This window comes from Tarenaya hassleriana, unplaced genomic scaffold (assembly GCF_000463585.1).
Source record: "Tarenaya hassleriana unplaced genomic scaffold, ASM46358v1 Cleome3, whole genome shotgun sequence".
Taxonomy (NCBI): Eukaryota; Viridiplantae; Streptophyta; class Magnoliopsida; order Brassicales; family Cleomaceae; genus Tarenaya; species Tarenaya hassleriana.
Genome location: NW_010966177.1, coordinates 4,424,210 through 4,445,121, shown reverse-complemented (window position 1 = coordinate 4,445,121; position 20,912 = coordinate 4,424,210). Strand labels below are relative to the sequence as shown.

The window sequence follows — 20,912 nt, the reverse complement described above, 5'->3', positions numbered from 1 at the left end:
GCCGCCGCCGCCGTTATCACTCTCGTGGCCGCCATTATAGTGGAAGATAAGCGTTATGGCCTTGTGGGTCGTACTTCTTCCTTTAGAAAGTGGTGGCCTTTCATTTGTTATATTTTTCAGGGGATTAATATTTATTTTATTTCGATTATGATTTTGGAAGAAAAATAATTTAAAAATATATTAGACAATTCATAGGTGTCGTGGTGTAGTTGGTTATCACGTCAGTCTAACACACTGAAGGTCTCCGGTTCAAGTCCGGGCGACGCCATTGCTATTTTTTTCTAATTTTATTTCACGTGAAACGACATCGTATCAGTACAAGGAAAGTGGGCCCCATAGCTCAGATTTTTCTCACTCGAGCCACGTCACAGCTCAACTCTCATTGGTTGATAGTCTCCACGTCATCATCGTTTCCTTGCGAACGTCCCTTGTGAATTCCAGAACCATCCGTCCGCAGGAACAATAAATATGAACAATTGCCTACTTTCTCTTCTCCTAATTTTAAACTAGCAAATTTCAAGCCTCGAACTTTTTTTTTAATCCCGTGATATATATCTCGCACGTTACCTTCGCTATTAATCAGCGCAAGGGCTTTTTTTAATCTCGTATAGGTTGAATTTCTAAGTGGTGGTTTTGGTTTCTGCTCAATCAATGGACCGAAGATCGTTGGTTCGTGTTGGATCATTGTTTCTCCTTTTGTTTACGGCTTTGCCATCTTCGAGGGCTTTGATTTCGTCTCCTGAAGCCAATCCTCCCTACCCTAAAGCCATCTCTGTAAGTGATTTATCGTTTCAAGTCATTGTTTTGCGGGTTTATGATCGTTTTGTGTGGGTAGCTCAGAAACTTTAGAATTCGGAGAAGAAAGGCGTAATGCCTGATTGCATCTGCGACCAATTCTATGGTGTGAGTTAGTTTATCCATGGCGAATTATAATGTCGTTGTTTGGGGGATACGCTTAATTAATCAGAACCACTGGGAATGATTTGATTTTAGGGCATTACCGTTATTAGTCAATAGAAACTTTGCAAGCTATTGGAATGGAAAGTTAGATCCTTCATCTTCCCGTTAGGTGGGATACAGGAAGGTAAACGCATAAACATGGAACTTAATGGTTTTCAAATTTTATTTTTGATAGGATTTGAAAGAAGCGATTGTGAAGGGACTTGGGTTCCATTCCGATGAGGTCAAGATTTCTGGGTTTGATGTCAGGGATGCTCTGGTGGGGCATGCTGTTTCGTATGAATTTGACCTTGAAATCGATGATATGGTGCTTCCCGTCAAGCTTCTTGAGGATGTGAACCGATGGGAGTATGTGGACCTGCCGATTTTCCGGGCGGCGGAACCATCTGGACTCGGAAAGAAGAATGGCTTAGCGGAGATGAGGAAATCAGGTGATGTTTTGCCGGTTTTGGCTCCGTTTCAGCTGGCTGGCCCTATGGAACTATGGATCCAGGATGCCAATGATATGCGCATTTCGCTGCCCGTAAGTCATTTTGTATATTGAATCTGTTTAGTTATTCATCTGGACTAGGTCATTAGAGCTGGATCATGGTCGTCTATTGTTGGATCGAGGTTTAGCTTTCAGAATCTGATTAGCTGATATTGGATAGAAGCTTCATTGATTCAACATAAAAGCTCACAAGTCTATGATAGGAACGGTTAATGTATGTGCAAAATGCCTTATCTGTTTTGTTGTTGTGTTTTCTACGATTTGCAGTATGATGTGGATGCTGGTGTTTTGAAGAAAGTGATTTTAGCAGATGGGGCTGTGGTCACAGTCAAAGGTGCCAGATCAGCCAGTTTGCGCCATCCTATCGATCTTCCGCTTCCCCTGAATCAGACGAGCAATGAATTTGCCTCGGGGCTTATGTCTTTAGCTGAACAGCTTCGCCATTCTTCCCGTGTTAAGAGCTCTCCTCTCCTCTCCCTCCGCATCGTTGGCCCTACTTCACTTGCTTCCCCTTCTCCATCATCATCTTCTTCTTCTTCAGACAGCAAACTCAAGCTGAAGAGGATTGCTCCTGGACTTGTGGAACTATCCTCCATGTCGAAAGACCAAAGCAAGCTATCACCAGTCGAAGTTAATGATGGAGCTACTGCCCTTTTGACCCCGAAGCATTTCACAACCACCATGTGGCCCATCGCTTCCATCAATGGCTCAAACCCCAACTTGCGCGGCTTTGAGAAGCTGCTGACCTCTGTCTTGGGCCCCAAGGCACAGAAAGAGGGCACCTTCAAGTTGCTGAAGGCGGATGTCTCGGCACAAACGTTTCTGAAGATTGGTTTTGGCGTGGAAAAGAATCTGAAGGAAGGAGATCTGGAGGGGATCCCAGAGTGGAGAACAAAGCCCGAGAAAATGAGGATGCATTTCGAGGTTCTTGCAAAGGTGGAAGGAGAGAAGGTTACTCCTGAGAGCGTGACTCAGGTTGAACCGGTCGCCTTGGAGGATACGGTCGCTCGAAACGTGGTGATGGGGAATGCCACCATGTCTAAACTTCCCATCATTCAACCTCCTCCAAGCCCCTTCACGTTGTGAAGCCGATAGATACAGCTCATGATCCTTAATATGCATTTTTTTTTCTTTTGGTGGAATGGTACATAGTGTGTGTTGCCTATCTGGACTGGGTTTATCAGATGGGTATTTGGGGACGAATACACAAGCATAGTGTCAACACTGTACTGCACGTTTTACCCGTTTTCTGATAAAGTCTGATCCTTTCCTGAAAACTTGATGAAATCAGAAAACAGAGATGAGGGGGTAAATATGGGAAATGTGGTAAAATATGGGGACTGGATTGAGAGAATAACATGACAAAACATTTGTCGTCGTTTGTATATCACGAGTCTGTGTGGACGATCTCCTTGGTCCTTCATCCCCTCTGGTTTTGTCCTTTTGCCCATTTGTGGCTCTCACAATCAAAACGCATATAGCAATTTTTTTATTATTATTTTTGTTTCCATCCCCTAAAATAATAAATCTCTTTATTCACTATTCCCCCCCCCCTTATAATTTGTTGTGTGACTGTGTACTAATGCGGTTTCCAGAAGAATAATAAATAAATAAAATATTTTGTTATTATATTATATGGGCTCGAATTCTCTTAATGCTAATCATAGTTGGGCTTACATTCATAAGGCTGTTTTAGGCCCATAATCAAACCCACTACGGAGCTCATGTCCTTTTTCCCACGTGGCTGTTTCTTTTTTTTTTTTTACTGCCTTTACTCTCCAATCCAACTTGTAGCTTTTCCACTACATAGTTTGAGTGGATTCGAATATTAGATTTTTGTTTTTTACACGAAAGAATATTATTATAATATATGTGCATATATTTCATATCAAATATCACAAACCACAAGAGGTAGAGTCCAATCACCGAATAAATCTAGTCATATGTTTAAAATAATACTAAACTCTCGATCATCTTTATGATGATGATGATGATACATACATATATATATACATACATACATACGTCCACTAGAAGTCTTTATTTCACCTGTCGGATTTGATATCTGATGTGCACTCCGTCACTCGATATGACCCGTCCTTAGTTGCGTGGATAGATTTCAGGCCTTGTTCTTATCAATTTCCAACATTTTTACCTCTCCACCATTAAGAAAATTTACATTTTTTTTATTTCAAATAAAATAAAGTTTCGGGTAATTTAGAAAATTTTTAGGATAGGCACCAAGAGTGTTCCGTATATCAAACGTTAAGAATCGTAATTATGAATGATTTCGGAATATTCGATCTTTTTTTTAAAAACGTGTAAAGATCATACTTTCGACGAACTAAATGCGTGTGGATATCAATATGAATGTAAATACATGTATCAACGTAGATTAATTACAAGATATATAAGTGCCTTTGACTTTTTTTGCCTTGAACTCCAAACAACTTGGCTGTCTGATGGCTACGTCGGCAGAAGCAGCCAAATTAATATAACATATATTAAAATCATGCTTAATTACCCAAATCATGATTTCATGCCTCACATTAATCAATAATCACTTTTGAAATGTTCTAATTTTGCAGTCTCTTCCATCATTAACGCACCAAAGTTTCCTGTTATTCTCACATTAATCATCAAATAAATTCTGTTTTTTTTTATAAATCAGTTTAGTTATCGATTCTTTTAATTAATTCAACAGGTATTTTCAAATTTTCGAAAACATACAACACTTCAGCATCACTTGGGCATTAAAATCATTAATTAGAAAAATAATAATATAATAATAGAACGCAAAACGGCAATCAAGACAACGGCGATCTGATTATGATATACCAAATCTCTATGTAATAAGATGGAATATACGATAGATAAACGTCTCGTACAGAATTGGATCTAACTAATTACATAATTGTCTTCGTGGATAATCACATCAAATAATATACACCAACAATTTGAACCAAAAAATATATATAAATCAACAAAAAAAATAGCAAATTAAAGAGAGAGAGAGAGAGACGCCACGATTACTGTCACGCGTGTGGCCATGTGTGCGTGCGTGATGAGCACCAGATCATGCAACCAAATGAGATCTTTATCTTTTTACGTTTTTGCCCTTTTTCTTAAAAACATTATATATATATATATATTATATATATATATATATATAGTGTTAACATTGGAAAAATACCAAGCAAAGTTGATCAACACCCACCCACGCCACGCACTCCCATACTATTCATTGGGGCTGCCTATATATGCAGTTTTTTTATAAAAAAAAATTGATTGATGAATTGGTCATATGTTGATATTTTATAATACTAAGGAACTGTAACGACAACGATAATAATATATCAATTATTTAATAAGACCAAATAATGGGGTCCGCATAAATAAAAATCAGTTGAATTCTCAATCCTAAGTAAGAGTTGGATTGCTCTTTAGGCATTGTATTGTATGTGGAATCTCAATTCAGCATTCAAAGACATTGATTGCTACTCGAGTGTGTGTGTGTGTATTCACATGCATGCTTCCACAAATGAGAATCATATAACCTAAACAATGTTTATATATAGGTTTATATACTTTAGATATTCACATTTTATAAATCATGATATATATTCTCCATGTTAGAAGTTTTCATGTACCGCTATTTTTTCCACGAAGTTAATTGTATTGGTGTGTGAAGGATCTTAAATCGAAAAATAAAAATTTGAATTGAGATTATATTTTGATATGGTTTCAATTGTGTGTGTATATATATATATACACAATTAAACTATTTTAAAATGATTTGGTTGAGATGTTGGCAACAGAATATAAAATGAGAACAAGGAGAAATGGCCAAAAATAAACAAAAACAAAATAGTGGGATGAATGGTAATAATTGGAAAGTATTGGGCACAACACAAAGGTACAAAATCCCAAAAGAGAAGAGTGGGGCCCAGAGTGAAATTAGATGGTTGACGACCGAGCCCATTTTTCATGTTTGCCACGTATCGCCTTGCGGCTGCATGATCTCAGCATGACGTCCCATGATCTCCTCTCTTTCTTTATGTGCAAATTTTTATTTTTATTAAAATGAAAGGAATACAATGAAAAACGTATTTTTTTTAAAAAAAATTTCTATTTTTTGGACATCAATAAAAGCTGAATTATAGATTTTTAAATTTTCTTAATTCATACGTTTTGGTTGAATAAATAATCATAGTATAGTTTTGACGTGTATACGGTTCGCTAGGTTTAATGAGAAATTTCATAATAAGTAGTGCTTTATTTCCGAGAAGGTCATGTAACATTACGCAATCGAATATAAAAAAAAAGGATGGTAAATATAAAAAACCAATACAAAGCTAGCATCCATGCATAAATACAAAATTTTCTATGACATATACATGTCCATAGATACGAAAATAAATTGAAAAATAGATATATCGAATACCATCTCTCTTATTATCTTTTTTCAGATTGAATATGTAATAAATCTTCAATTAAATTCAATTAGAGAACGAAAAAAAAAACTTAAAACAGTTAGAAAAAGGATGGAAAATGAATTAAAAAAAAGGTGGATAAGGTAAAGATAACAAGAGGAAGAATCACCCTAGGAAGGGATAGATACCGTTGCTTGCAAGTATCCAATAATCGTAACCACGTTCCCTAACGCGCCGCCTCTCTCTTCTTTTAATAATAATAATAATAATAATAATAATAATAATAATAATAATAATAATAATAATAATAATAATAATAATAATAATAATAATAATAATACCCTTCCACGGACGTACTTTTTTTTATTAAGATGGTTTTTACATGGATTTTAATTCAACAATGATCATTTTTATATGTATGTAAACAAAAATTGAATGTATATTATTTAGAGTATTTTTTTATAAAAAAATTGAAGGAATAATTGATTCTGTGAAAGTGAAGTGAACTGATGAAAGCCCATCAAAATGGCGTATCCTCCAACTTATAGTTCCACCTTCTCTCCCTTCCTTCTTCTTGACCCTATAAATATCTCTCTCTCTCTCCTCCCTCTAACTCCGCATCATCTTCCCCTGTATGTGGGTTTTTCTTCTCTCGTGATATACACACGTACGTATATGTGTATGTATGTATATATGTGTATAGAAGTTGTATGAGGAGATGGGAGATGGGTACGGAAACGCGAATCTGCCGCCGGGATTCAGGTTTTATCCAACGGACGAGGAGCTCGTCGTTCACTTCCTCCACCGCAAGGCTTCGCTCTTGCCTTGTCACCCTGACGTCATCCCCGACCTTGATCTCTTCCCCTACGATCCTTGGGACCTCCCCGGTATCTCTCTCTATATACATATACATACATATATACATATATGTGTTGTACACAAACATGCATGCATACACATATATATGTGTACGTATGCGTGTGTACGTGCCAAATTCTCATAGTTACAGCTCCATAAGGGGAGGTTTGATAGTCAGAAATTATAGCAAATATAAACATAGTGAGTTGTTGAGTGTGCGCAAAGAGCGTTTCACCCAACGTTCGAACCCACAAATCACATATTATCCAAAAAAAAAACATAGTGAGCTGTATATTTTATATTTATGCATCTACACACTTGGGTTGGGTTTACATATATATATATATATACACATATGTGTTCCTTAAATATATATATATATATATATATATATATGCATGTGTACGGGAATGATTAGGAAGGATTATAGTTTCACATATACGTAAACATTAGTTTTGTAAGGGGTTTATATATATATATATATATATAGAGAGAGAGAGAGAGAGAGAATAACCTATTTTGGTCCAAAAAGGACAGAGAGAGAGGGAGAGATTGTCACCAACTTAAGCAATCAATGGCCTCTCACAGTCAGTACACATTTTGTTGGTTGCTTTTTAAGGATTGTTTATGTTTCCTAAATCTCACCATACAAACAAATATAGTACCAATCTCCACCTAATCTTTTTCCTTTTCCATGTGGGCGTGCTGCATATGTAGGTATTTCACATCGCCATGATCATACCTACAGCTTTGTTTCATATCCACACACACACACACACATATATATATATATATATATTGATGTGTGTATATATATATCTAGCCTAGTCATTATATACACGCATACACACGAACACACTTATAGGATGTTGAGATATATCTCGAAGAACCACCGAGGAACGAATAATATATACACCATTAGTGAATTGATGAAATAATATATATAAAAAACCCTAACAGGGAAGGCGATGGAGGAAGGGAGGCAATGGTATTTCTACAGCAGGAAGACGCGGAACAGGGCGACGAGCAGTGGTTATTGGAGATCCATGGAAATGGACGAACCCATTTTCACCAGCTCCGGCCACAAGAAGGTCGGCGTCAAGAAGTACTTGACGTTCTACCTCGGCGAATCTCCGACCAACTGGTTGATGCAAGAATATTCCCTCCTAGATTCCCCTTCTTCCAAAAGAGGAAGCCGTACAAGTAGTAGCACTAGTAGTTCTAGTCATAGAACCGTAAGCACCCTCTCTCTCTCTCTCTTCTTTTACTCTTTCTAGTGACCCTCTCAAGATATTGGTATCACAATCATTTATGGATTTTGGTGAAACCATATTTAAAAAAATCCCCGTCACATGCATTGTTGGTGGGTTCTGGTGGATATTGTGATTTTTTTTCTTTCAAGTTTCTCTCTTTCATATAATATTTAACTTTCGCAGGATTACAGCAAGTGGGTGATCTGCAGGGTCTATGAACAGAACAGCAATGAGGAAGATGACGATGGAACTGAACTCTCGTGTTTGGATGAAGTCTTTTTGTAGAAGCTCCTCGATCTACGGTTGTGAGATCTTCCTCTCGGCCGCATCAAATCGCACAATGAACCAGAGAAGAAACTCAACAGATTTTCTCAGCGAATGCTCAGCAGGCATTTTGCGCGCATTTTATAGGGTGTCTGGCGTTTGCTAAAGCAACCTATTCCCCCCCCCCCCCCCCAAAAAAAAAAAAAAAGTTAAGTGCTTCAGTTCAGTGTCCAATTATTTCTATTAAAAAAAAAGAAAAGGAAAAAAAGGGCAAAGACACGTAATTCTTACAAGTGATATATGTTGTAATGTTCAGTCCATCACAATCCGCAAGCAAGAAGCAAAGTTAGAAAACACACATACATATGTTTTTTTTCTTACATTCATATATATACATATATATATATATATATTCGTATTGTTTTATTATTCAATTATTTTCTAATAAGCCATATATATAACTATACATAAATTATTAGAATTTTTTTTTGGTTAAATAAATTATTAGAACTTGTGTCGTCTTAATAAGATAGGCACTAATACTATGTTGCCTACTGCCTAACTCATCTTCTATAATTAATTACTTTTTAAGGAGAATTGGGAAATTGATAAGAAGAGGATCGAATATACTGATTCCAAATCTAATAGTGTGATTATATGTAGGATGGATTAGACAGACCTAAACACACACGACAAAAGGGTAAATGATTATGTTACCACTTGATGCATGCAAACCAATGAAATAAAAAAAGAAAAGGTTGGGCAATTATATGAGGAAAGGGTAATCGAATTCTCCGCATACGTAAGGTTTTATATATGATTATTCGACCCAATATATACAAACCAAACACACAAAATCTGTTTCTATATGTATATGTGTATACATATACATATATATATATATATATAAGGTTGGGCAATTGAGAGCCTTTTACTACAAGCTACATATATAGCCTCTATATAGATATATGTGATTGTGATTGAGTCTTGTTGTCTCGTGTTGCAGACCCAAGCAACATTGTCTTTCCACGTCTATGATTTTTTTTCCTTTTTTTTTCTTTTATTAAATGTGTGGTTGCTTAAGGAAGCAGTGACTCATCTATGATGCAAGCACCTTGCGGGAGGGACAAAAGGGAATATGAATATAGATATACATATATATATATATATATTACAATACCATAAGAGCGTGCTTAATCTAAAGGCGCCATTATTATCTGTACATGAACCAAGACCATAACCTAGGCTAGAGCACATAGATACAGACAGAAAGTGTGTGTATGCTAATGAGGTTTCATTGAATGATTGATTGTTGAGTAATACTTGTAATTACAGGCAGAACAGTGAATATGAAGGTGAATGTTGTAAATAACTGATGTGTAAGCTGTCTTTACAGCTACACGTCAAAGGGCTCATACCCTTATTTTTTTTTTTTTTTGGTTTAATCCCACAAGTAATGTGGCCATGAAGATCGCCAGATTTCCGGCGTTTAGAGGGGGAAAAAAATCAAAGCCCCCTTCACAAATTCTGTAAAGAGAAGAGAGCGATCGAGAGAATCCATACCAGTTTCCTTTTACCATTCATGTGCGTGACAAAGAGAGGAGGAAGACTGATCGATGGATCGTCAAGATCCGACGAGGCCCTTGTAACGAGCGTACAACATGATGATCACAAACAGAATTGCGCAGAATGATCCAGTGAGGCTGACAACCTGCAAAAGAAACTGATGAATTTAGGTTGCGGGATTCAAAATCAATCAATCACTCAATCAACCGAGAACTGAAATGATTTCCGCACCCATTTGAAGACGTATCCGTGGTCATCGTTCCAGGTGTAAGGGATATTCATACCGAAAATTCCAGCCACGAGAGAATATATCGATAAACAGACTGTTCCAGAACTCAATACGAGCTCTAACTGCACGAGTTGGAGATATAAAAAACAATGTCAACATGAGTTTACCGCACTCGAATGAGATGAACGCTCGAGCTTCAGGGTTCACTGCACCTGAATGAGCTGATTTCGATGATTGTCCAGCTGCAAATTCCATCGGTATAACTTTGGTTAGACTATTCAAAGCAAGATCACATCAACAGCTAAAATTGGGATAAGAGAATTCAGCTTTCATTTGGATACCTGGATGTTAATGTAATCCTCGGTGTCGTCAATATACTCCCGCAGCTGAAACAAGTCAAACCAAGAATTGAAACACATTGAAGAGATTGATGATAAAACGGAACATCGTTTCTAATATGAGTATCGAAATTTACAAGTGACTAAAAGTAGATTAGCTCCACAGCACTGTCAACTAGAGATGCATAATAGCTTCAAGATTTATATGGTTGATTCATGTCAAGTATGTACCCTGGGGGTCAGAGATATCACAAGGTTCACATTAAAGAGGTAAGAACAGAAGGAAACAAGAAGGTACCGTGGTTAATTTGTTCAAAGTGCTGTCAATTTGCATGAAGTATGCCTGGAAAAAGTATGAGAGAAGTGTTTAAATTTCATGTGGAGCTGAATACCAGAGATGGAACATGACTGATTTTTTATGCATGCAACAACCTCGAGCAACATTTCAAGATCTTCAACGTCATTCTCGTCCATACGAGCAGTTGCTAAACTTGCTCTACTGGCTCTGGAAATCTTAGATCCTATTGTTGGGGAGGCAGGACACCAAATGGCTCCACCAGAACCGCTGACCGGTGAAGAAGCGCCAGCTAGCTTTCTTGAAAGGTAAAGATCGGCCATATCATCATCATCATCCAGTAATTGTTCGAGCTCATCCCTTACCTGCAAAATATGATAAGCAGGCTGCTTACTACTACTTCTTCTTCTTCTTCTCTTGCCTGATGTAACGGATTTATTTAAATCCATATTTAGATCTAAACATTCCCAAAGCATAATTTTCTACTCTACTTTTGAAGTTTGGTTTAACGAGTCTCTTTCCATGAGGTTCACTTCAAAAGATTGCACAAAACAAGTTGCCTTTCGGAGAAAGGACTCTACCTTTTGAACACGAGCTGTCAACCGAGTCATTGCACTCTTCAATTTACGAACCCTATCCAAGTTGCGGCTACTTATCTGCAAGATGATGTGATGCGCATAGACTGTAATCAAATGAAAATGCAGCTAAAAATAGGATCAATGATAACAAAACATCAAGTTACCTACCTTGGAGGTAAGCTCATCCAAAGCCGGATAAGCAGCAGTCTCTAGTTCTGTCGTCCTTGCAGCTAGGAAACTACAAATGGCTTCCAAAGCCACCTCCAGCGCCCGAAATTCAAATGGTGATTCTAAATTGTAATAAGCATACATTTCAGATACCAGAAGTCGAACACTTAATTCTTTCTAACGAAGATATCTGACCCTTTGGCCGGAGTAATCCCCCAGACCTTGAGGGAAGACCCTCATATATTTCTAATGTAAACATCTGCATAACATAAACATCAAAAGGAGGAGATTTTTTTGAGATTTGATTGCTAAATGGCAAAGGTATACCGTCTTCTTCTCCAGCATCAACATCATTTTGTGCAGCCAAGCTCTCTTTCCCATCTCCCTGAACTTGGTGTGCCTCGTTTCCAGCTGGCAAGCGCCTTTGAAGCTCCTCCACCACAGGAATAACATTTTCATCTGATGGATCACGTAGCAAAACCTGTAGCAAGTTGATTTCACAACAAACTTCTGAGAATCGATACACAGAAACTACCCCAAAACCATCATTTTGAGGAGAAGAAAGGTTTGGACATCACAGAAACATTGATGTTAAGAGATCCACGAACAAGACATGATTAGATCTTCTTACTCCACAGAAAGCCAATTCTAATCTCAAAACAGTCCATACGCCCGTCCACTAAATCGAAACCCGGCTAAGATTGTGAAATTCTATACTTAAGCATGCCAAGAACAAATTCTGAGAGTAACCGAATTCACCCAATTCAGTGTTGTCCAAAATCTTTCCACACTACCCGTCCTATAAGAAATTGAGCAACAAGAAAGTACCAAATCCCAACTCGAATCTCTCACCATTCAGAAGCCTACCCAGATGAATGAAATTTGAACCCATCAACTACGAATCCTAGAAAGAGTAGAAGAGAACTTGCAGAAAAACGTACCAACGAGATGAAAGATCAAACCCATGAAAACCAAAGAGTAAACTAACCTCTTCAGCAGTGATGATCGCCTTGATATGCTGCAATAAACCACCACAAACACAAACATAAAAAAAACGTACATTCAACACATTGTAAATCCAGAAGTCACACTATCTAGAGCAAAAAGAGACGACGAGAATCAACAATCCAACCTCCAAATTCAACACAATGGCTCTCTCTCGGCCGAGGATAGTAGAAGGGTAAGAGAGATTGGGGTCCAGGATACGGAGATCTCGCGCGTGGATCTGTACGCGGTGCATGATCGCGTACTTGTCGACGTCGAGCACTGTACTCTGCCCCAGCGCGTCCACGAGGACCCAACTCCGCGACGATTGGGGCGCCTTCTTCTTCACCGTCACAACCGCAGACGGGTCCGCCGGAACCACGTACCCGTCACGCGCCATGTCTGAATTTTACCGCTTACTCCCCGAGTCCCCGTCTGAAATTCAAAATTCAGCCCAAAAAAAACCTTGCAAAACGCACCCAATTGAATTGCATCAGAAATCACACACTTTTTCTCCTCAAGTGTTCATGCGAATCGAATTCGACGGGGGAAAAGAAAACCCTAATGGATAAATAAGAACGGGTTCTCGTGCTGTGTTTCTTTTTCATTAAGAGTTTTTTTCCCCAAAAAAAACAAATATTCGGTCGACCTTTTAGGTTTGTGTCAGTGAGATTTTTCAGCTTCAGAAAGGGGAACATGGCTGGCCGCTGCTCATTCAAGGCAGAGGTGAAACCAAGTTTCGAGCCAGACCGGATATGGTATCGAACCGGATTGGCTTATTTGACCGGTTTAGTTGCACTCGATCTACTCAAATGATTACAAGACCTAAAGATCTCCAAGAAAATTACAAAAGCTAGCGTAGAGGAACATAGGTGGTCGTGTTAATGCAATATATATATATATATTTTTACATAGGGAAGGAATGCAGTTTGAAGATTTAAGTTTGATCCTTGTAAGGGGTCCATATAAGTTTGGAGACGTCGACCTCAAGACCACCTCGGCCAGCAGCCTTTAAGTGTCGGTCCAGAACCTTGGGATCGGCGCAGATCACGTGTTGCCCTTTCCTGTACTGTATCAGTTCTAGGCTTTGCAATGTGCTCAATATGTCTTCTGCCTTGATTGCCGTCATGTCACTCAGCTCCTACCATTATGTGTATTCCCACACCATGACAGGTAAATCAATCAATCCCTCATATAATCATCAGTGGCAGATGTAGCATCAAGTTTGAAATAAAATCCAAAAGGGAACCATCTAATCTTTTTTTTTTTTTGGGTTTACCTTGATAGAGATGTTGCCCTTGTGTTTTTTCAAGATGTCCAATAGAACCCGAGTCCAGTAACCTCTGTAGCTCAGTAAGCCTAGATCGGACAGGGGTCTTTCCGGTGTTCCGACTTTCCCCTCTTTCTTCGATAGTTCATAGGCTGCTCTCCACCGAATAAGCAAAATCAAACATAACAGGTTTGAAGAGAGAGGGTGATGAGGAGCAGAATGATAAAAAAGAACTCAACTCACAGAAGGCAATTAAGAATTTCCCATAGCCTTTCCTTTGGTAGGGAGGAAGGGTGAGGATGCAAGCCAAGTTGTAAGATTCTTCCGAATGCTTCTCCTGTTCCAACATACATGACATCTCTCTCATCAACAATTCACTTAGATATTCTACAAACGAGAGACAAAAAGCAACACAATGTCGCTACCTTTGAAAAGTATCCGACCATGTGGCATCCTCGATCATCACATTCGCACAGAACGTAGAAAAGAAACAAATCGACATCATAGTAAAGAGTTTTGTGGTCAAGAAACAATTTTGCCAGATAACAGAGATTCTGTGCATAGACCTTGTTCTTTTTGCCATCTATCTGTAAGATCAGAATATCGTCAGATAAAAAGATAACAACAGAACAGAATCAAGTGAGAAATCTAAATTTATCAATTTACTGGCAAAAAGTAAACACAGCTGAAAAACATGATCAGGTTACCAAAAAAACCATAAACATCAGTTTCAAAGAGCAGCAGAGTAAAAGATATAGAATAAATATATCGGATTTTTACCTCAAACATTGACAGAGTACCGCTTCGGTAGATTTCATCACCAGGGGGGTGCTTCAGATCACATTTCCTCTGCAAAGAAAAGCAACATATTAAACAGAGTTAAAAGAAAAAACAGAATGAAATGCTACTTGGATGAATTCATGGAAGATGTGGAGGTTGGTCAAATTAAGAGTTTGCAAATGTAAAGGACCCGATACCCTAAACGGAATCTCAAATTGACAAAGCAGTTCCAACAAAAACATCATAAAGCAGTCAAAGCTAGTAACAACCAGTTGCTCACCATATGTCTTTGAAGCTGCTCTTTGCGCTTCATAAAATTCAGACAAAACTCACAAAAATAGAGTTTCACACAGTCATTGTATTCTGGCGGAAACGGGGAGAAATACCATGTCTCAATCTCATATTTTCCAAGCTCAATGGTCGCTATGTTCTTCACTTTTGTGAACTCTTCATGTTCACGCAGACTAGCAGCATCTAGCTCCTCATGACCCTAAATAAACATCTCAACATACAAAGCTATGCTTTAGTAGCTCCAAGAATATCAGAGACTCGAAAAAAATAGCTAGACAGGTGTATAATTACTGGAGGAGGTATCAACATATCAGAACACCATAAAGATAACTTATTGTACAACTAGCAATACTCCGCCGTTGTTACCAAGTCATATCCAACTTCTAGCAGCGTAGCCAATCACATACCTCCACATGTGTTTCATCAATCTTTCGTTTCTGATGGCGTGTCATCTTCAAGCTTGTCACCTATAAACAGCAGAAATAATTCTTCATTCAGTGCGGATGATTGAAGAAAAGAGACACGTTATGCAATTGCCCAAAGATACACAAAAACATGACATCAATATGTAAGAACGCAACCTAGCAAATGGAACTATAGAGAAGTTGATGTATTAATAAAAGTGACTACCTTGTCTTCCACTTTCTCATCTACTGCACACTCTACTGAATCAAGATCCAATTGTTCCAGCTTCACCCATTCATCCAGCCTCCTATTAACTGCAAGTTTCAACAGAAATATGAAAACCCAGTGCTCAAATATGATGAGTGTCATTATCACAGCCGCCTTTTTAACCACTCCGACAAGGCTGACCATCATACTCAGGAACCAATTCAACACCTTCTGAGCCCCAAAAGGCTAAAGAAATGTCTCCCGCAGCCATTGTGAGAAAACCAAGAATTTTGATTCCCTTCCCAACTCGTCTTACCCAAATTGGAGCTAACAACATCTTTCTCATCATTGTAAATCAGTCGACAATCCAAAATAAATACATGCAAGAATTGCGCATTGTTTCTGGGACTATTTTACTCCAAAAACAATATCTATATCTTCAGAAATTGATGCACCCATCACCTACCTGCGTCCAACCAATCAAGAAACTCAATAATTTACATTCCCCTCCGACCTTTCATGCTAACCAAAACCCTCGATCACATACTGAAAAATTAAACTCATTTGCAGAACATTTTCTAAATTCCAGACAATTTCCACCAGTGTCATATTCATCCGCACAAAAGCAAAGGTACCCAACACGTAAAGATATCACACACAACCGAAACCGAATAAAAAACCTAATTTTGCGATCCAACGCCCAAACCCTAGATCAAAGCGTGAGAGAGAACGAAACCACATACACTCTGTGTAATGAACGTAATACTCGTAATCATTCTGGCTGCCGTGATACAGCTTCCGGCGCTCGATAACCTTCACCGGATGGTACTTGGAATCCCGCCACCGACACATGACGCGAGTACCCACCTCGAGCGGAAACACTCCCCCTTTCCTATTTTTCGACGCATCCGATTCCGAGATCGTTAGATCGGAGGCAGTAACAGCGGGAAGCGGAGAAGGTACATCGTCGCCATTTTTTGCCGGAGATTTGTGGTAAGACGGTGGAGAGGCGGTGCCGTTCGTCTCTGGATTCGACGGAGTCACCGAAGATCCCATTCTGATGGGTCGGAGAATTCGGGTGGGTTTTCCTTAATTCGGGTGATTGAATACTCCACAGTTGGGCCTATTAAGCCCATTTCTATGTTATTGGGCCTACGTAAATTTATTTCTAAAATCACAGTTCTTGTGTTTTATCTTTTTTTAATTTTCGGCTTTTGGAAAGTTGGAAACTTCAAGCTCAACTTCACATTTTTATTAAAAATAAGGAAAATATTTTTCTACACGAATTGTTTAAAATGTAACTTTTTCCTATACGAACTTTTAATTTGACAAAAAACTACATTAAATTATCAAATGTGCCAAATTGATACACGAACTACCCAATTTAACTGCAATTTTCTACACAATCCGAAAACGACGTTAAATGTCCGTTAACCGATGATGTGGCACACCACGTGGCATCTGACGTGGTACGCCACATGAGAAATTTTGACACGTCACCGTGCCACGTCAGATTTTTAAAAAAAATACAAAAAAATTGATTTTTTTTAAAAATATATATATACTCCTATATAAAAATATATATACTCCTATTTAAAAAATAAATATATATACTCCTACATATATATTCATATACAAATACAAATATAAATATATATACTCCTACTATATATACTTTTATGTAGGAGTATATATATTTATATTTGTATTTGTATATGAATATATATGTAGGAGTATATATATTTATTTTTTAAATAGGAGTATATATATTTTAAATAGGAGTATATATATATATTTTTTAAAAATTTCGATTTTTTTTTTCAGATTTTTTTGTATTTTTTTTTTAAAATCTGACGTGGCACGGTGACGTGGTAAAATTTTCCATGTGACGTGCCACGTCATATGTCACGTGGCGTGCCACATCATCGGTTAACGGACATTTAACGTCGTTTTCGGGTTGTGTAGGAAATTACAGTTAAATTGAGTAGTTCGTATATCAATTTGGCACATTTGATAATGTGTAGGAAAAAGTCACATTTTAAAGAATTCGTGTAGGAAAATGTCATTTTCTCTAAAAATAACAATATAAAAATTTATAAATATAAAATTAAATTTAACGTTCAGATTAAAATTTTAATCTCGAACTATATTATTCAAAATGAATTACTGTTTGTAAAAAAAAAAATGCTTTATTTGTATGTTCGTAAAAAAAACTCAATTTATCAGTTTTCAGCATAAATATATGTTTGGGTCATTTCATTGACAATGACATGGGTGTCTCAAGTTGTCCATGAACTGTGGTTGTCATCGCATACAATTATTGGAATAATTCGGGAAATAATCACGGGATATATAAATGAGAATCCAAAGACAGTAATTTTTTAGTGTAAAATAGAATAATTAAATCGTGTTTTTTTTTTCTGCGTGCTACAAATCGTATCATATTTACCCACAATGGGAAACCACATCGCCTGACGACCGATAACTGCATCATCAATGTACGGACCTCGACATGTGAGGATTTTCTTCAGACATGGTTTGAAAACATTTCCGTAGAAAACAGTTGGGTAATGAGCACGATTCATTCCCGAGGAAAGAACTGGCTCTGATACCAAACGTTATGATACCCGTAACCCGTGTACAATATACGGGTTGTGCCACATGGACGATATACAATAAAATAATAAACTGCGGAAGCGAAAATACGAAATCAAAAAACATTTTAAATCAAATCAGAGTACGCAGCGGAAATACAACGCGATCAGTATCGCAAAACAACACATGTCCGAATAGTCATGATATAACCGTACAAAATGCGGGAATACAAGTCCCGAGGTTCCGAATACAAATCCCGTACATGATGCTGCTTCTCTCGGGTCATCGTCGTCTGGTGCGCTAGGCGTAATCCTCGTGATCTGTAAAAACATAGAACCACGAGGACTAAGCACAAGTGCTTAGTGAGTAGCCCGGGTTAAACCCGGTAAACCCGTTCTCAGCGAGAACGGTGTTAAAACGATGATTCACAATCACCATGCAAAAATAATAAACATGCACCGTTACATAACATATATCACAATCATAGCAATCACAATCACACCCGTATAGAGTCCACCATAGGGTCTAGGCATAAATCCTAGTCAAATCGGCATGACTAGGAGCGTCTCCACGCCCGTCACTCGCGTGACGTTGGCCATCGCATCGCATGCGATTATGCGCGTCTCCTGCACTCGTCCCTCTCGTGACCATCGATGTCAAGTCCATGACACAACGGTTATCTCATCGCACCCGTATGGAGTCCACCATAGGGTTCAGCCATATACCCTAGAAATTATCAAATGTGCCAAATTGATACACGAACTACCCAATTTAACTGCAATTTCCTACACAATCCGAAAACGACGTTAAATGTCCGTTAACCGATGATGTGGCACACCACGTGGCATCTGACGTGGTACGCCACATGAGAAATTTTGACACGTCACCGTGCCACGTCAGATTTTTAAAAAAAATACAAAAAAATTGATTTTTTTTAAAAATATATATATACTCCTATATAAAAATATATATACTCCTATTTAAAAAATAAATATATATACTCCTACATATATATTCATATACAAATACAAATATAAATATATATACTCCTACATAAAAGTATATATAGTAGGAGTATATATATTTATATTTGTATTTGTATATGAATATATATGTAGGAGTATATATATTTATTTTTTAAATAGGAGTATATATATTTTAAATAGGAGTATATATATATATTTTTTAAAAATTTCGATTTTTTTTTTCAGATTTTTTTGTATTTTTTTTTTAAAATCTGACGTGGCACGGTGACGTGGTAAAATTTTCCATGTGACGTGCCACGTCATATGTCACGTGGCGTGCCACATCATCGGTTAACGGACATTTAACGTCGTTTTCGGGTTGTGTAGGAAATTACAGTTAAATTGAGTAGTTCGTATATCAATTTGGCACATTTGATAATGTGTAGGAAAAAGTCACATTTTAAAGAATTCGTGTAGGAAAATGTCATTTTCTCTAAAAATAACAATATAAAAATTTATAAATATAAAATTAAATTTAACGTTCAGATTAAAATTTTAATCTCGAACTATATTATTCAAAATGAATTACTGTTTGTAAAAAAAAAAATGCTTTATTTGTATGTTCGTAAAAAAAACTCAATTTATCAGTTTTCAGCATAAATATATGTTTGGGTCATTTCATTGACAATGACATGGGTGTCTCAAGTTGTCCATGAACTGTGGTTGTCATCGCATACAATTATTGGAATAATTCGGGAAATAATCACGGGATATATAAATGAGAATCCAAAGACAGTAATTTTTTAGTGTAAAATAGAATAATTAAATCGTGTTTTTTTTTTCTGCGTGCTACAAATCGTATCATATTTACCCACAATGGGAAACCACATCGCAAACTGTTCAAACTAAATATAATCCATATTTTCGAATTCGATATATATATATATATATATATATATATATATATATAAACGAATCAGCTAGAGTATCAAAGTAAAATATTATATAATGGAACACGTAAGAAAATGAAAGGGTAACGGTTAATATTATGAGACAACAGAGAGAGTCGCCCAACCTAGTGGTTAGTGACAACTCCACTTTAGCAAAAGGTTGTGGGTTCGAAACTCATGTATGAAAACTTTCCTTGAGTCGGTCAGTTTTACGAGGTTGGTTTACCTGCTCTGCGTGGTTTGACGGCTACTGCATAGGGCGGTGGGTTTTCTCAAATCCGCAATGCTGTTCTGATGTCGTTCTCGTCCGACCCATGGATTGAGAGGCGTTGCGGTATCCGGTATCCGACCCGAAGGGTTGTAGGATAGGAGATTTCTATCGTAACAAAAAAAAATTATTATGAGACAACGTATAAATGTATAGAAGTGAATGGGGAGAAGGAAAGAACAAAACCCGTGACATGTGGGGGGCAGAGCCAAACAGCCGCTACTCGACAAACTAAGCTTTATGATCACAAACGCCAAATCCCAACCAAAAGCCTCCCCTAATACTTCCAAACACAATTTCATCATCATCATCATCGCCAGCATCATCACCATCATCATCATCATCCACACTATCCATTCTGTCTAACATAAGGAGTAACTTTATGTAATTTTCGTACATATATACAAAGCCATGAAAACATGGCGATACAACTCCGTAGAAGGAAATACCAAAAGATGAATCCAACTTTTCACATGGGACCATGTTAGATACTATAAATTTAAACTTTTTTAAGCCTGAGTATAATGGATACTTTCCTTGTCCTATTGGGCAGTTTAATGCACGTGATATTATTCACAAAATTTAAACACTAAGCTATTATGTGCATTTACAAAGGTGACAATAGATATAAGAATATACACGTACCATAAATTATTTACGGCAAATCAATAATTCCTGAATATTTTCACACACCATTTTTGTAATATAAGTAGACAAGAAGATTCCTCTTTTTCTTCCTTCTCCCCCCCCCCCCCCTCACACTGT

The 20,912-nt window shown here is 37.4% G+C and overlaps 4 protein-coding genes and 1 non-coding gene across 5 annotated transcripts; 3 read left to right on the top strand and 2 right to left on the bottom strand.

Annotated features, from left to right (window-relative positions):
* The first annotated feature begins 194 nt into the window (after nucleotides 1-194).
* TRNAV-AAC lies at nucleotides 195-268 on the top strand. Its single transcript has one exon. It is a non-coding gene; the product is annotated as a tRNA-Val (tRNA).
* Nucleotides 269-483: 215 nt separating this feature from the next.
* LOC104819322 lies at nucleotides 484-2,727 on the top strand. Its single transcript, XM_010549341.2, has 3 exons — nucleotides 484-774; nucleotides 1,136-1,483; nucleotides 1,718-2,727. Exons 1-3 carry the CDS (start codon nucleotides 652-654, stop codon nucleotides 2,534-2,536), a joined length of 1,290 nt encoding a protein of 429 aa, XP_010547643.1. The 5' UTR covers nucleotides 484-651; the 3' UTR covers nucleotides 2,537-2,727.
* Nucleotides 2,728-6,407: 3,680 nt separating this feature from the next.
* On the top strand, nucleotides 6,408-8,279 carry LOC104820152 (NAC domain-containing protein 104-like). Its single transcript, XM_010550524.2, has 3 exons — nucleotides 6,408-6,770; nucleotides 7,702-7,976; nucleotides 8,178-8,279. Exons 1-3 carry the CDS (start codon nucleotides 6,602-6,604, stop codon nucleotides 8,277-8,279), a joined length of 546 nt encoding a protein of 181 aa, XP_010548826.1. The 5' UTR covers nucleotides 6,408-6,601.
* Nucleotides 8,280-9,531: 1,252 nt separating this feature from the next.
* Nucleotides 9,532-13,080, bottom strand: LOC104819320 (magnesium transporter MRS2-2). The gene is made up of 11 exons (XM_010549339.2): nucleotides 12,565-13,080; nucleotides 12,421-12,450; nucleotides 11,760-11,913; nucleotides 11,433-11,554; nucleotides 11,268-11,342; nucleotides 10,824-11,051; nucleotides 10,690-10,734; nucleotides 10,395-10,439; nucleotides 10,266-10,295; nucleotides 10,056-10,175; nucleotides 9,532-9,969 (listed from the first exon to the last, which is right to left on the bottom strand). The coding sequence occupies exons 1-11, from the start codon at nucleotides 12,814-12,816 to the stop codon at nucleotides 9,883-9,885; spliced, it is 1,188 nt and encodes a 395-aa protein (XP_010547641.1). The 5' UTR covers nucleotides 12,817-13,080; the 3' UTR covers nucleotides 9,532-9,882.
* Nucleotides 13,081-13,221: 141 nt separating this feature from the next.
* Nucleotides 13,222-16,447, bottom strand: LOC104819319 (histone acetyltransferase of the MYST family 2). Its single transcript, XM_010549338.1, has 9 exons — nucleotides 16,113-16,447; nucleotides 15,388-15,476; nucleotides 15,165-15,224; nucleotides 14,747-14,956; nucleotides 14,467-14,535; nucleotides 14,112-14,273; nucleotides 13,930-14,023; nucleotides 13,696-13,838; nucleotides 13,222-13,557 (listed from the first exon to the last, which is right to left on the bottom strand). Exons 1-9 carry the CDS (start codon nucleotides 16,423-16,425, stop codon nucleotides 13,354-13,356), a joined length of 1,344 nt encoding a protein of 447 aa, XP_010547640.1. The 5' UTR covers nucleotides 16,426-16,447; the 3' UTR covers nucleotides 13,222-13,353.
* Nucleotides 16,448-20,912: the final 4,465 nt, after the last annotated feature.